This window comes from Globicephala melas, chromosome 5, assembly GCF_963455315.2.
Source record: "Globicephala melas chromosome 5, mGloMel1.2, whole genome shotgun sequence".
Classification (NCBI taxonomy): domain Eukaryota; kingdom Metazoa; phylum Chordata; class Mammalia; order Artiodactyla; family Delphinidae; genus Globicephala; species Globicephala melas.
Window position 1 is genome coordinate 93,165,685 of NC_083318.1, and position 17,137 is coordinate 93,182,821.

Here is a 17,137-nt window from a genome sequence, read left to right on the forward strand (position 1 = left end):
CCGATGAACCCCACACTTGGGTAGTGTTGAGCACCTTACACCTTCCATTACATTCCTTCAGGATGGTTCTTGGTTTTCTTCTCTCATTTAATTCCTCACTCTGGTACATATACCTTTATTGGAATGGAATCCTAGAAAGTGCTGCAGTGTTATGGTGTTAAAATTCCAGAGTCATGGAAACAATATACGGGGGCGTCTCATGTGGGGCAGGCTGCTGCCCCTTCCCTGCACTGCCCTCCACCCCCTGCTGATTGTGACAGCTTGAGGCAGGTGTGGCTCCTAAGAGCTTTTGTGTAGAGCCCTCTGAATGAGAGCTGCCGATATATTCTTCTCTTCCCCGCAATCTGTATTGTTGAGAATGAAATTCTCAGAAAGAATAAAAATATACTAGTGGTGTATTTAGCGTTCAGTCTGAGCTTTTCAGTTTATAAGCAGATTAGTAAATTAGAATCATCTTTGAATGATCCAAATTTGAATCATTACACTACCCATGGTTATTAGGATTTTTCATCTGTCTTAGTACAAATTTGGAGTCATTTCCAGATGGTAAAATGTAATTTTTAGAGCAATGGGAAATAAATACTTGGAATGTGATATTATAGCTTGCTTGCACTTGGAACTGATAAATATGGTTGATTTGGAAGAAGAAAAGAGTGATTTGACACAATTACTATAATCACTTTTCTTTATAAATGTTAATTTTAAATATTCTCATCACTTAGAATGCCATTTGACAATTAGGCAACAAGCATCGAGAGCTGTAAAATGTTTATATAAACTTTGAATTACATTTGATAATGCATCCTAAGGAAATTCTCCAAAATTCAGGAGAACAGTTATGTGAACTAAAATATTTATTGTAATGATATTATCATTTAGAAAAATGGAGAGCAACCTCAGTGTTGCTTTTGAGTATAAATTACATTGCATCTACTGATTAATATTGGGAAATTTTGATTGAGTAGTAAGCAAATTAAAGGTTACAAAATGTATGTGGACGGATTATGACAAGTTTAAAAAACCTGGGTTGGAAAGAATTAGAAGAAAATGAAGACAGATCAAATTCTAACTAGTTACTACACTAGGGTGATAAGAGATGAAACCTGTTTTTTTCAGAATTCTAAGTGTTCTGTTATATGATTGTCTTTTAATGTTAAAAGTAACAGAGGTACATACATATATATACATATACTAAGCTTCTTAAATAATTTGGTATAAATATCTTAAATAGTTTGATGGACCATAAAATGAAGTTTTTAAAATTGACCTCCCCCCACCCCCAAACCAAAATTACAGTGAGATTGCAGACTGCGCCATATGATGGGGCCTTGAAATCTTACAGTTCTGCTGCATGTTAATTGGCCTTGGTGCATATATTAATGTGTTATTGCTTAATTATAGAATGCTTTTGGAAATATTGAGTAGTTTAACATCCTCACCCAAAATAATCTCTAATTTTTAATTTGTTCATCCTCTTAATGCTAACTAGTCTGAATTTAAAACACTTCAATTATGTTTTGGTTAACAGGATCTGCAACTTGAGGAATTGAAGCAGCAGATTTCTACGTTAAAATGTCAAAACGAACAGCTCCAGACAGCAGTCACACAGCAAGTATCTCAGATTCAGCAACACAAGGATCAGTATAATCTTCTTAAAGTACAGCTAGGTAAGTGTAGCTAGCCCTTCCTGTTGTAGTGTCCCCAGGAGCTGGACAAAGTCAGACAGGTTATTCTTGTGGACTAGTCTTTCTGTAACCTTAAATTAATCACTGTGACAAACATGTAAGTCAGAGTTTGAAGTCCAAGCTCTCTGCTCGGTGTTTGATTATCTGATCCATTGATTCTCAACCTTAGCTACCTATACATTAAGATCCCCTGATATTTTTATTTTTTTAACACCAATACTGAAACCCCACTGAGGTTTCTAATTTAATTAGTTGGGGCTTGGGTCCAGGCATCAGTGATTATTAATTACAAGCTCCCCAGGTTATTCTAATGTCTAGCCAGTTGAGCCAGCCAGTTGACTGGTCTAACCTTTTCATTTTCTTATCTGCAAAACGGAGCTGATAGTAGCACCTGTGTCATCTGAGAATTAAATGAAATAATATATATAAAATTCTAGTTCAGTGCCTGGCACATGCTAGGAGCTCAGATGCTTGTAAATAGTCTCGTTCTACACTGCTTATGGGTGGAATGCTAGCTACTTAGAAATATAATTAATTTTATTTATATGAAGGTGACCAAAATTTTCAGAAGAAAATATCTTTTACTTCCTCTATTTAATGACAATAATTTGTCAGTTCTTTTAGTCCATATAGAAAGCTATTTCTTTGTGAAGTTTTTTTAGAAATATTTATTTATTTATTTGGCCACACCGGGTCTTAGTTGCTGCATGTGAGATCTTTAGCTGCAGCATGCGAACTCTTAGTTGTGACATGTGGGATCTAGTTCCCTGACCAGGGGTTGAACCTGGGCCCCCTGCATTGGGAGCGCAGGGTATTAGCCCCTGGACCACCAGGGAAGTGTGCTGTGAAGATTTTTAAAAGGATTTTATTTTCTCTTATATTAATTGACAGAATTGGAATTTCAACTACTGTAATTCTTTTTTTTTAAAATCTTTATTGGGGTATAATTGCTTTACAATGGTGTGTTAGTTTCTGCTTTATAACAAAGTGAATCAGTTATACATATACATATGTCCCCATATCTCTTCCCTCTTGCGTCTCCCTCCCACACTCCCTATCCCACCCCTCTAGGGGGTCACAAAGCACCGAGCTGATCTCCCTGTGCTATGCGGTTGCTTCCCACTAGCTATCTATTTTACGTTTGGTAGTGTATATATGTCCATGCCACTTTGTCCCAGCTTACCCTTCCCCCTCCCCGTATCCTCAAGTCCATTCTCTAGTTAGGTCTGTGTCTTTATTCCCATCTTGCCCCTAGGTTCTTCATGACCTGTTTTTTTTTTTTTTTTTTTTTGATTCCATATCATATGGTATTTGTTTTTCTCTTTCTGACTTACTTCACTCTGTATGACAGACTCTAGGTCCTTCCACCTCACTACAAATAACTCCATTTCGTTTCTTTTTATGGCTAATATTCCATTGTATATATGTGCCACATCTTCTTCATCCATTCATCTGTTGATGGATACTTAGGTTGCTTCCATGTCCTGCCTATTGTAAATAGAGCTGCAATGAACATTTTGGTACATGACTCCTTTTGAATTATGGTTTTCTCAGGGTATATGCCCAGTAGTGGGATTGCTGGGTCGTATGGTAGTTCTATTTTTAGTTTTTTAAGGAACCTCCATACTGTTCTCCATAGTGGCTGTATCAATTTACATTCCCACCAACAGTGCAAGAGGTAAACTACTATAATTCTTAATCTTAGATCACTAAACCATGCAGTTTAGTCTTAAGACTATGCTCTTTTTCTTCCCAGAAACCCTGAAAATATCATTATTTTTATCAATACACTGTTTTTCAGAACTTCCCTGGCAGTCCAGTGGTTAAGACTCCATGCTCCCAATGTAGGGGGCATTGGGATCCCTGGTCAGGGGACTAAAATCCTACATGCCGCACCTACGGCGTGGCTGGAAAAAAACAAAAACGAAACAAAAAAACACTATTTTGCAAAGATGAAATGTGCTTGCAAAAATCCTGCCCAAGTAATTATTAAGGAAAGTATGTATTTATTTTATACTTGAATCATCAATTCAAAAAATGAAAAGTTTCGTGCTGGCTTTTCAAATTTTATGCCTGTCTAATAGGAAAAGACAATCAGCATCAAGGTTCTTACAGTGATGGGGCTCAGATGAATGGTATTCAGCCAGAAGAAATTGGTAGGTTGCGAGAAGAGATAGAGGAATTAAAAAGTAAGCAGGAGCTTTTACAAAGCCAACTGGCTGAAAAGGACGCTTTCATTGAAAATTTGGTAAGTGAATGTTGACGTTTTTTAAACAAGAAGTCAAGAATAATTCTCATTATCCAGCTTGTTTATTTTTCTCGATCCCTTAAGCTGCAGTATCATATTAAGGTTTTAGAATATGAGCTCTGGTGTCAGACTATCTAAAGCTTCAGTGCTTCCTAGCTAACTGAATTTAAGCAACTTAGTTAACCTCTTTAAACTTGTTTCCTGAGCTATAAAATGGTGGTGGTGATATCTGTCTCATTGCTGTGAGAATTAAATGAGATACACTGTTAAAAGCTCTTTTATTGATTTTTTTTTTTTTTTTTGCGGTACGCGGGCCTCTCACTGTTGTGGCCTCTCCCCCTGCGGAGCACAGGCTCCAGATGCGCAGGCTCAGCGGCCATGGCTCACGGGCCCAGCCGCTCCGCGGCATGTGGGATCCTCCCAGACCAGGGCACGAACCCGTGTCCCCTGCATCGGCAGGCGGACCCTCAACCACTGCGCCACCAGGGAAGCCCTATTGATTTTTTTTTAAAAGATAGATTTTATTCATTTCTTTAAAATTTTTAATTTTTTTTTACTTTCAGCTACATTGGGTCTTTGTTGCTGTGTGCGGGCTTTCTCTGGTTGCAGTGAGCAGGGGCTAGTCTTCGTTGCATTGCACGGGCTTCTCATTGCGGTGGCTTCTCTTGTCACGGAGCACGGGCTCTAGGCGCGCGGGCTCAGTAGTTGTGGTTCGTGGACTTTAGAATGCAGATCAGTAGCTGTGGCGCACAGACTGATGTGCTCCGCGGCATGTGGGATCTTCCCGGACCAGGGCTCGAACCCATGTCCCCTGCGTTGGCAGGCAGATTCTTAACCATTGTGCCACCAGAGAAGCCCTGTATAAGGTTCTTTTAATACATGGAAATCACTCAATAAATACCTGCTTTTATGCTCTTTCTTCATATGACCTCAGTTAAGTGCCTAGATTTAATAAATTACTTGGCATGAGTATAAATTTATTAGCTATGGAAAATTTGTAGACAGTATGTGCTATGTTGAAATGTTATTTTGAGTATAAAATTTTACATGTCAATGTGAAATTTTTTGGTAAACGTATACCAGACATAGCTTACATATGTACAGTTTTGGGTTTTTTTCTGTCTCTTTAAACTGAATTTATTTCATAGTTTATTTCTGTGCTCTTTGTAGAAATCGTCCCAAACATCACCTGGCACAAATGAACAGTCTTCAGCGACAGCTTCAGCAAGAGATTCTGAACAAATTGAAGAATTAAAACAGGTCATTTTTCAGCTTGATCCAAGCTCTATTTTGTCTTATTTTAATTATAATAGCATAACAGCACTGCAGTTCCATTAATCTAGAACTGCTTTGTCAGGTGTAAGCAAAATTTGATAGTGAAGACAGCCATTTGAAAATCCAGAAGCTGTTTTAATTATACAGTAATGGTATTTTGCTTTATATTGTGTTCTTATTTTTCAGTGATGTTCTTTTTAACAGATCTCAGCATCTTACCCAGATTATTTATAGATTATCAGTAAACTAACAGTTAAGGAAACCTTAAATATATTTATAAGCCACAAATATGAAGATATAAAGTCTTATGCCTAATTTTCCTGATAACTGGTTGGTTAAATATATTGGGCATTTAAGTCATTCTATCCAGAAAAATGTTGGTTTTTAAAATTGGAAAAGGGAAAAACAGGAAGTAAACTTGTATATATCTCAATTAGATGACTCTAGCTAAAAAGCAAAATATACTTTTTCTGCTGTAGTAATTTATATTGTTTAGAAAAGCAAATAAGCCTTTTCCTCCTTCCATCCTCCCCTCCTTCCTTCCTTTCTTGAAGAAGGAATATATGTTTCTTTAAAAGAAAAAAAAAAGTGTTACTAAAGAAAGAAGTGAACAGCCTGGCCAAGCTAGGACTAACTTCCTTCTCCCTCCAGTAGCCAGCTGGTCCTTACCCACTGACATGCCTGATATGATGGGAATGATCGGAAAGAGAGAAACAAAATGCCTTATTTTGATAGTGTCTTTGTACCCCAGAGTAGATTCTACAATCTACTTAAATTATGTTTTTTAAAAATAATAATAATAATTTGTCATTAACGATTTACAAGTCTCTAATATGTGTCCATAATGTTTTGTTCTTGTGAGGAAGAGCAATATCTATTTTGATTTTATTAATTCTAGAACTATATTAAAATTAAAGGGAATTAAGTTATTAATATATACCCTTAGTTTGTAAATCCCAAGTAAAAATTTTTACTTTTTGTGTTTCCCAAAGATATATTTTAAATATTATTTATTTATTTATTTATTTATTTGGTTGTGCCAGGTCTTAGTTGTGGCATTCAGGCTCCTTAGTTGTGGCACGTGGGCTCCTTAGTTGCGGCATGCATGTGGGATCTAGTTCCCTGACCAGGGATCAGACCCGGGCCCCCTGCATTGGGATCGCAGAGTCTTACCCACTGCACCAGCAGGGAAGTGCCCCAAAGATATATTTTAAATGACAGTTTTGTTTTTTATAATATGTAGTAAAATATGGTATAAAAAGAAAACCAAAAAGGTTCATAATTTCCATGTTTACATGACTCATTTTGATAACTGAAAAAAAGCAATCCAAGAAAAGGCGTGTATGTACAGGATAGAAAGTTTTAAGAGAATAAAAATGCTTTCTACATGACAGCATCCCACTACTTACCACAATATCTCCAGACACTGCCAGATATCGTGGGGGAAGATAGCCCCTAGTGGAGAACCACTGTTACAATTGTTTTATTTTCCTGTACTTTTTCTGGGTGTGGGGGAGAGAGCAAGAAGTTTGGAAATTTCAACATCTGTAATATATAAACTTTCAATTAATTCTGCCACTTTCACTAGAGTACTTTTTTATTTTTTTGGCCGCACTGTGTGGCATGCAGGATCTTAGTTCCCCAACCAGGGCTCGAACCTGTGCCCCCTGTATTGGGAGCATGGAGTCTTAACCACTGGACCGCTAGGGAAGTCTAATGCTTTCATCTATGTTTGGTGGCCCCCAAGTCTAAAACCATCCTATTTTGCCCTTTTCAAATAATATACCTTTAGTCTTCCACCAGGAGAAAAGGAAAAGTTACCTGATACATGAGAGTAGGACAGGGATTTGGTGGTCTATTCCTAAGCCGGCTTTCAACCAACCCTGCTGTTTTTGACTCCATTTTTACTCACACTTTCCAAAACATCCCAGGCCCTTTGGTAGTTATGCATTGTAAGTCAGGTAGCAGCATGGCTTTCTAAAAGGTCAGCCTACATTTCAGCTGTCTCACGTGTGCTGAGTCAGTTACCACTGTCGTTTGCTTTCTGAAATTCCCCAATTTATTGCTCTTTTCTTTTACTCTCTGTCCTTGTGGGTTTCTCCCTCCTGCCCACCCGTCCACCGTCCCTCTCTCCCTACCTCCTTCCCACCTTCCTTTCTCGTTCCCTTCCTCCCTCCCTTTATAATTTTTTACATTGGATCTCACAAGGAAGCAAAGGTGAACATGTTTAATCTACACGTTTAATTCTCCATCTTGAACCCACCAAGTTCAAGAATAGTTCTTCCACTTAAATTTTAAAACTTGGAAGTTGTGATTTGAGAGAGAAGGACCAAGAAAGGAAATACTTTTTTATTTCTTCCTGTAAATAGACATTTCCTTGATGAAATTAATGCTATTTAATGTTACAGCTTAACTATTTTTGTCTCTTAGGAACTGGCAACATTAAAGTCTCAGTTAAACTCACAGTCTTCTGAGATCACCAAACTACAGACAGAAAAGCAGGAGCTGTTACAGAAAACAGAAGCATTTGTAAGTTAATTATTTTTTTGTTCTCAAAGGTAGTAAACACAAGGTTGGAAGGTTATTTATCAGCCACTGTGGAAAAGAAGCAAATTTGTCAGATAGCACCTTCCATTCAGGTTATCCGTTAGCCAGAGTTCCAGTCACATAGGCTTCTTGGCCATGAGGACAGCCATATTATAGTCAGACTCACCAGGTCAGTTTAATCAGTTATTCACGGTTCATTTTGTTGGTATTTTATATTTCACCCCATCTTTGTCTCCTTCATTCTAACCTGGCAGGTTTTCTGCTGGTATAAAATTGTCAAAAACCTTGTTGGTGACCCATGCAATTCACAGGGTTCCAAGCCATCAAGCAGAGTCCTCCTGGATCCCTCCTGGGGAACCACATTTCTATTCCAGCTTCTACAGAGATGGTTGATTGTGTCCATGTGTTACACGAGTAACCAACCGCTTCACAAATGGTTGTCCAGCCACACCCCTGATGTTTCAGTAGAACATGCTTTGTCATTTATTGCAATAGGGATAGGCTGAGAATCTTCTGAATCTTCAAGTTCTGATTCCCTTTTCTTAACAGTTCCTCCTTCAGTTTATCTCTGTCCTCTCACATTTTACTATAAGCAGCAAGGAGAAACCAGGCCACACCTTTAATGCTTTGGTTAGAGGTTTCCTCAGCTAAATAGTTCATCACTCACAAGTTCTGCTTTTCGCAACACTAGAACTCAATTCAGCTAAGTTCTTTGCCACATTATATATAACAAGGATCACCTTTCCTCCACTTTCCAATAACATGTTCCTCATCTCTGAGAGCTCACCAAAACCTTTAACATCCATACTTCTACCAACATTCTGTTCATGATGATACATGTTTTCACTAAGACCATAGAAGCTTTCTCTATAGAAAGCTTTATGAGCCCTTACTGGAATTACCTTGAATGTCCATATTTCCATCAACAGTCTCTTCAAGCTAATTTAGACTTTGTCTTACATGAACCTCAAAATTCTTTTAGCCTCTACCAGTTCCAAAGCCCCTTCCACAGTTTAAGGTATTTGCTTAACCCAGCCTTCCTCATACTCTGATGAGAGCTGATGTCATGCCACTCCTGACTCAGCCTCCCGCTCCACTGAAGGGGCAACTTATCTATGTAGGGAAAGCACTTTATTGTGGGTAAATACATAAAGAATTAGACTTTCTGTTATTGGAGAGAAAATTTCAAAATAGCTAGAAAATTAAATCATCTTTGGAATTTCGTTTTGATTGTAACTGTAAAGAAACATTTGTTTTTCCAATTTCTACTTTCAGGCAAAATCAGTTCCTATACCAGGAGAGAGTGAAACTGTAATAGCTACAAAAACTACTGATGTAGAAGGAAGACTGTCAGCATTATTACAAGAAACTAAAGAATTAAAGGTTGGTTTTGGTGAAACTTTTACTCATTGCATATTATATGAAATGAACTCCAGGAAATTTGATTTTATTTCACTTAATTTCTCAAATCCTTAGATTTATGAAGAAAGTTAATGGAGTGTAATTTTATCTCACAATACGTCCATTCCTATTTGGATGACTAAAGGTGGCACAAGTGAAGGGGGGTTTTTTTGTTTTGTTTGTTTGGGCTGTGTTGGGTCTTCATTGCTGTGTGCGGGCTTTCTCTAGTTGCAGCGAGCGGGAGCTACTCTTCGTTGCGGTGCACAGGCTTCTCATTGCAGTGGCTTCTCTTGTTGCAGAGCATGGGCTCTAGGCACGTGGGCTTCAGTAGTTGCAGCACATGGGCTCAGTAGTTGTGGCTCACAGGCTATAGAGCTCAGGCTCAGTAGTTGTGGCACACCGGCTTAGGTGCTCTGCAGCATGTGGGATCTTCCCAGACCAGGGATCAAACCCGTGTCCCCTGCATTGGCAGGCAGAGTCTTAACCACTGTGCCACCAGGGAAGTCCCACAAATGAAGATTTTTAAATGCCATTTCAAACAGTGGTATTAAATATATAAAATAAGAATGTATATGAATGTACTTTGAAAGTAAAAACATAGATTTTAGTAAGAGTAAAAAAATAGTTAAGTTTGCTTATCAGTCTTTAATCACAGTAAGAAACGAGGAGTATAGATTTGACTAATACACAAGCCACCTGTAGGTTTTCCATAGGCTGAGGAACACAGGCATATTAAATCCTGCCAGCCTTTTGTGTGACAGAGAAATCAAAATAGATAACATGAAGAAAGGAATGAGGTAACAGTAATAAAAAAAAAGATAGGAATTAAAACATGGAAAAAGGAAGATTTTGCCTTTTGGATTGTGGTCAATTTTTTTTTTTTTTTTTGCGGTACGTGGGCCTCTCACTGTTGTGACGTCTCCCGTTGTGGAGCACAGGCTCCGGATGCGCAGGCTCAGCGGCCATGGCTCACGGGCCCAGTCGCTCCGCGGCATGTGGGATCTTCCCGGACCGCGTCACAAACCCGTGTCCCCTGCATCGGCAGGCGGACTCTCAACCACTGCGCCACCAGGGAAGCCCAAATTATTTTATTTTTAAACCATTGACTTTACTTGAAGCTATTTTTCTTTTCCATTTAATTGTATGTGTGAAGTTGGATAGAATTTTATTTTTAAACTTCAATTCTAATTCTGATGCTAATTAGGCTTCTGTTATAAAATGTTTTATGTCTTTATTTATCCCTCTGATTATCTGAAATGGTAGGATTTTTTGAGGAATAGGTGATTAAAACTATTTTTGGTTGTTAAACTCTATTTTTTACAGTAACCATCTTTGATGTATAACCTAACATAAATTCTCATGTTACTAGATGAGTGTGTGTGTGTGTGTGTGTGTGTGTGTTTTAAACCTCCTGTTCCCCCAACCCCTAACCCCAAATTCTTCAGACTAGACAAGTGCAGCAATTTATCAAAGAAAGAACATATTTGTTAAAACCCTAGAGAGTGAATACTAATTTTAGATTAGTGATTTTCACCTTTCTTTTCCTAGAATGAAATTAAAGCTCTGTCTGAGGAAAGAACTGCTATTAAAGAGCAGCTGGATTCATCTAACAGTACCATTGCCATTTTACAAAATGAGAAAAACAAGCTTGAGGTGGACATTACAGATTCTAAAAAAGAACAAGATGATCTCTTGGTGCTGTTGGCTGATCAGGATCAGAAAATATTTTCATTAAAGAATAAACTCAAGGAACTTGGTCATCCAGTAAGATTGCATTGTTTCCAAAAATGATTTATATTGTGTTTCTTTATGATGTATTTTTAAATATTGTACCTTGACATGGGAATGTTGTGCCTATATATCGATACGACAGGCAGAGATCTGTAGGTACGTGAACGTGGTATCATCTGCACCGCTCTTATGGTATTCAGTGAATTGACTTAAGACACAGATTAGATGCAGTTTCCAGCGTTTGTTAACTGTTCTCTTTGGGGCTCTGAGCCTAGAAAGTGAATTGATTTGATTGCTTCTGTGGTGACAAGACTCCCACTATCCAAATGTGTCGTCCTCTTTTGCCGTGTTGATTCAGGTTTGTGTGTAGAGAGGTGTAGCCATCTGGCAGCAAGTTAACCTATGTATCTCGTGTCATGTTAAAAATGGCAGGGATCCTTGAACATTAAATCAAGGAAATCAGATGGCCTGTAATCTACTTTAATTTCTGGAATAAAGAATGTATCAACAGAGTAGATATCATTATGTGTTGAATGTGAAGTGAGCAAATCCTCAATGTTAAATGTATATATTTTCCCTTTAGGTTGAAGAAGAGGATGAACTTGAATCCGGAGACCAAGATGATGAGGATGATGAAGATGAAGATGACAGCAAGGAACAGGGTCATATCTAGCTTTACAATCTCTAGGAATGATAGGGGTTACATTGTAACTTTGAAGACGGAGTCTTAAGACAGTGCTTTGGTTTGCCTCCACAGGAAGTAAAGATTTAGAAACCAAGTGGCAGACATTCACTAATACAACTATTGATGTATTTTTAAAATGAAGCCACCACCCATGTTGATAATCCTGTTATTCTGACTTCATGTAGAACACACATCTTTTATTGAACTGGACTGTCCCAAAATATAATTTGCAAAGAGCTTCAGACACCAAAAATATAATATTTTCAGGCATGTGGTGGCAATGCTCTTTGCCTTTAGTTCATTGGTTGTTTATATAAGTTCTGTATTTGTCTGCTATTTTTACTTTTCAGAATTTGTGACTTTAAATACTAACACGATTGATTTAATGTGTGTTGGAATCACTGTTTCTAAATTCAGTATTGGAGTTCTTAGCTAATGATTTCCTTTTAAAGGAATGGATTTACTTAAAGGCAAGATAGCATTATTCTGGGGGATAATATATCATCAGCCCTCCATCCAATGTGACTCCTAAGGTGAGTAGGATAGGACAATGTAGAATGAGTGCCTTGACACTTGATATGGCTGCATTCTGAACCTCAGTGAAGAAGGATATTAGCACACAGTGAAGAGGAGGGTGTTTCTGAGAAACTTCTGCGACAGTGTATCAGCATGTGTTTGGTTTTGGTTTTATTTTTAAGCTAAACATTAAAACAGATTACAAGTTAACAGCTCATACAGCTCAGAATTAGTATTATTGTTTGATTATTATAAAACATATTATGTTCCTAGTTTTACAAAGATCCAAACTATGGTTTATATAATTTATTGGCATTTTTGCTGAATAGGTTTAAGTCAGATAATAGATTTTTAAAAAGCAATGAAGCGATGTGTCAAACTTTAATGTTTTCGTAATAAAAATAGATATTATGTTCACCTAATCCCTCGTCATGGTTCCCTTTTTTAGATTTTGAGAGTAGTAGTCTTTGTACAAGATGAGGCAGAGGGAAGTGGTGAAAGGAGTCCTTCTCTTACTAAAAGGACTTTGCTATAACTGCATGATAACAGCAATCTTATCATTTACAGCCAATAATCAGGATTCCGTAAGATCGGAGGGGGCTAATTGGAACAAAAGCAGAAGTTGGAGAAGGGTTTGGATGTTTCTAAATTGAGCATTGGAGTTCTTTCTTCACAATATTTCTATTTAAAGAAGTAGGCTTTCTTAAAGGCAAGACAGCAAGAGTTGGGGCATTATGTATATCATCTGCCTCCTGGCTTCAGGAATCATTTGAGCAGTCCACTAAGGGGCACAGACTTTTGAAAGAAGTATCTTCGTATGTCTTGAAAGGGGAGATGGCTGTGTGTTACAGAGCACCCGTGAATACTGCACCGCGCCCCTGCCTAATCCCACCGCTGCCATGCCATCCTGAGATGGCATCTGCCGTCAGAGAACCACATGATTTTTACTGGACCAGCTCAGACCGTGTGAAGTTTTCCTAAACTTGACACCACGTAGTGAACATTTCAGGCTAATGTTACAAGGATAAGGAAAAATGTGTCAAGTAAGAGTAATACTTCCAGAAATAATGGAATACCAAATATCTTCAGAAAGAAACATCTGCAAAATCAGTGATAGTTTGCCAAAGTTCAGTCACTCAGGCTGGCTTGGAGTAGAGAAGACACAAGAAGACCTCAAAACTGCACAGTCCAGCCTGGAGCCCAAACGGACACCTTCCTAACATAGGTGTAGTTTTTTGGGTTTTGTTTGTTTGTCTGTCTGTCTTCGCCTGGATTGCTTCTGGAGCCTCCTAAACTGGTCTCTGCGCCTCCATATTGCCGCCTCTGCAGGTTGCGGCCTCTGCAGGCCGTCCTCCATATTCACTACAATAAGCTTTCTGAAATGCGGATAGGAGCCAAAGAGATTGCAGTTGCCTACTGTTTGGAGCCCTTAGCCATGTGGATAAGACTCTTTGTGCTCTACCACTATCTAGTTTAGCTCCCTTCAAGTATACTTTAGAACCATACCAAGATATTTGCCATCATGGCATACATCCCGCTTTTTCATTTCTCACTTCGCTTTTGCACGTGTTCTTTCCTCTGCCCATTTGTCAGCCCTCACATTAAAGGCTATTTCCATGTATTGAGAGCTATAACAGTGGAGCAGTCATGAAGCACAAAGCATATTTGTCCTTATTTGAAGTTTTATTCAAGTGTAGTTTACACTTCTAGCACATTGGAAAGGAAAGAATAATCCAAGGTTACTACAAAAGGTAAAAGTAACAGCTCACATTTTAGAGTCTTAAGTTACTACTTTGAAATTATGCTGAGAGAAGATCAAACCCTTGTTTGAAAGTTTTGTGGTTTTTTTTTTTTGTGGCCAGGTAAGGGCCTCATAACGTTCATCAGAACCAAAATCTTTACTGTTACAGCAAAATGTATTAATTCATTCAATGAATATTTACTGAGTGTATAATGTGCTGAGTACTGCTTGTAGGCACTGGGGATATGAATGAGACAAAGTCCCTTCCTCATATAACTTACGTTCTGGAGGAGAAAACAGTAAACAAGTACATAAGCCCATGTCAAATGCTTTGTAGCTTCTGGAAGGGAGCTTGCATTAACCAGAGGAGCAATTAGATCTGATTTGTATTCATAGATTACTTTCTCCACTAGGTCGAGAATTGTCTATGGGGAGGAGGCCAAGAAAGAAAGCCAGGGGACTAGGTAGGAAGCTATTGGCCCCATCTAAGCAAAAGCAGATGTAGTTCAGACTGCACTGTGGGGGTGGAGGTGTCTAAAGTGGTAGGATTTGGGATACATTTTACAGGTAGAGCTGAGAGGGTTCGTTGATGAATTGCATGTGTCTGGGGAGTAGAGGAGCAAGACAAGAATTAACTCCTGGGGGAAGGCGGGAGGAACAGGTTTGGGGTGAGATCTAGAGTTGTGTGTTAGGCTTGCTAAATCTGAGACCCAAGAAGATAGATTTGTACTAATAGATAGATGTTCAGTAGGCAGTTTGGAGCTCATTTGTGTTGGAAAAAATAGTGTAGAGATGGAATTTAAGTCCACCCAGTAGGATAAGTTCTTATGGGGAGTGAGTGTAGAGAGAAGGCAGCCAAGAACTGAGCCTTTGGGCAATTCAGCCTTCAGTGGTGGGGATGGAGCTTAAGAAATATTAAATGAGTAACGAAATCATCTTACTCCAGAGCAAATTGGAGCCTTGGAATTAAGGGGAAAACTGAGCAAGCTCTGACCTTTAAACTGATTTCCTACTGCAATTTTGGAAAATGAAAACTTAATTCTTTTCAAACAGCTTTAGTGAAACACATTATTCTATTAACGTAGACTAGTTCTTTACTAGTGAACCTAATTAAACTGTGGGTTTTTTTGTTTGGTTGGTTTTTGTTTTTGTTTGTTTGTTTTGAGGAATCTGTCTTCTAACCAAATAGAAGATATTTATCTAAATAAAATATCTGTTTACAATTACATTATATCCTTTGAGAGGTTTTATTTTAATGCAAGTTATTTTATCAAATTGTGCCTTTTGTGGGTTAGTGACTTGCTTCCCTTCCAGAAACTCTAAAGTTATTCTTGCAGTTTTTCTATGTCTACAACTCAGAAACTTTAGGATTTTCTATAACCTTTCAAAATGAAAATTAAAATGTTTCCAGAGAGGGCTTCCCTGGTGGCGCAGTGGTTGAGAGTCCACCTGCCGATGCCGGGGACACGGGTTCGTGCCCCGGTCCGGGAAGATCCCACATGCCGTGGAGCGGCTGTGCCCGTGAGCCATGGCTGCTGAGCCTGCGCGTCCAGAGCCTGTGCTCTGCAACAGGAGAGGCCGCAACAGTGAGAGGCCCATGTACAGAAAAAAAAAAAAAAAAGTTTCCAGAGAGAAAAACATTAAGGTATGACACATACCTATCTTAAATGTGGTTTCCCTTCCTGCGGATTGACTCATTTTGTCTAGACATAGGTTTTTCCATATTCATTCTAAGCAACCGTGACTAGTTGTTTTAGTTTGAAAAAGCTTAAACATTGACCTTACTACAGTTATATGTTACTCTTGATTTTGCTCCTTACAAAAACGTGAGACCACTTTGTAATTATGTTTTTCTACCATGAGAATGTAAACAAGTGAGTCCCAGTATCTACTTTGCTAGTCTTTTTTCAGCTCTGCCTTTTAATTCTAGATTTATTTAAATAACTGTATTATTCTCTGAATCTAGTGGGTATCTAAAGGGGTAAAACCATTTTGTAACTCTTAACAAGTTCTGTCACCTCTCTGTGACATTTCATGCCAATACCCTGTGAAATAACTTGTTGCCTAGTATCAGGGAGAAGGTGAGATGCAAACTAGTTGCTGTGGTGGATATGGAGTGGAACTTTCTGATTCTTTTTTACCCTCGTGTTCTAGACCCAAAATGAGGTTGCATAAATAAAGTCTGTAAAACAAAAAAATGTAGGCAACTGTTTTGCAGCAAAAATGGTTAGCCTGTTTAAAAGCAGGATGAGCTGAATAAAAGCTTAAGTATTACCTAGGTTTCTACACTGCACTACAAATTTAGTGGCTTAAAATAACACACATTTATTATCTCCCTAGTTGGGTCAGGAGTCAGGGCACAGCTTAACTAGGTCCTCTGCTTTTGGTCCCAAGGCCTCAATCAAGGTGGCAGCCAGGCTGTATTCTCATCTGCAGGCTCAACTGGAGGAGGATCAGCTTCCAACACTCATTCACGTTGTTGGTAGAATACATTTCCTTAGAGTTGTAGAACTGAGGGCTTCAGTTTCTTACTGGCAGTTGGCGGAAGTCTGCCCTCAGCAACTAACGGTCACCCCTAGTTCCTTGCTTCATGGGCTCCCTCAACATGCTTGCTGACTTCATCAAGCCAGCAAGGGAAAGCTCTAGCCCCAGTCAGCCAGCAAGACTGTGTTTTATACATAGTAATATAGGGACTTCCCTGGTGGCTCAGTGGTCAAGAATTCGCCTGCCAATTCAGGGGACACGGTTCGATCCCTGGTCCAGGAAGATCCCACATGCTGCGTCACAACTAATCCTGCAAGCCACAACTACTGAAGCCCGCGCGCCTAGAGCCCGTGCTCTGCAACAAGAGAAGCCACCGCAGTGAGAAGCCCGGGCACCACAACGAAGAGTAGCCCCTGCTCGCCACACCTAGAGAAAGCCGCACACAGCAACGAAGACCCAGTGCAGCCCAAACTAAATAAAATTAAAGTAATATAATCACAGGCGTGACATTCATCACCATGCTGTAGTCGATTGGTTAGAAACAGATCAGGTCCTGCCCACTCTTGGGAGGGGATTACACAGAGGCATGAATACCAGGAAGTGGAGATCATGGGATGCTGCATACTTTTGTTTTCTTGAACCGTGTTTCTTTTTCTTTTTTTTTTAATTTCGGCTGCGTTGGGTCTTTGTTGCTGCGCATGGGCTTTCTCTAGTTGCGGCGAGCAGGGACTACTCTTCATTGTGGTGCCCGCCCTTCTTGTTGCGGTGGCTTCTCTTGTGGAGCACAGGCCCTAGGGCACATGGGCTTCAGTAGTTGTGGCGCA

General features: G+C 39.1%; 1 protein-coding gene across 1 annotated transcript in view; it reads left to right on the plus strand.

Annotated features, from left to right (window-relative positions):
- The window catches only part of USO1 (USO1 vesicle transport factor), a 94,969-nt gene extending 79,704 nt beyond the window's left edge, over positions 1–15,265 (plus strand). Inside the window, exons 18-24 of the mRNA XM_030877894.3 lie at positions 1,529–1,667; positions 3,770–3,933; positions 5,104–5,193; positions 7,639–7,737; positions 9,031–9,138; positions 10,705–10,920; positions 11,471–15,265. Coding sequence (XP_030733754.1) covers positions 1,529–1,667; positions 3,770–3,933; positions 5,104–5,193; positions 7,639–7,737; positions 9,031–9,138; positions 10,705–10,920; positions 11,471–11,560 — 906 coding nt within the window. The 3' untranslated portion in view covers positions 11,561–15,265. The remainder of the gene's footprint in view (positions 1–1,528; positions 1,668–3,769; positions 3,934–5,103; positions 5,194–7,638; positions 7,738–9,030; positions 9,139–10,704; positions 10,921–11,470) is intronic.
- The last annotated feature ends 1,872 nt before the right edge of the window (positions 15,266–17,137 follow it).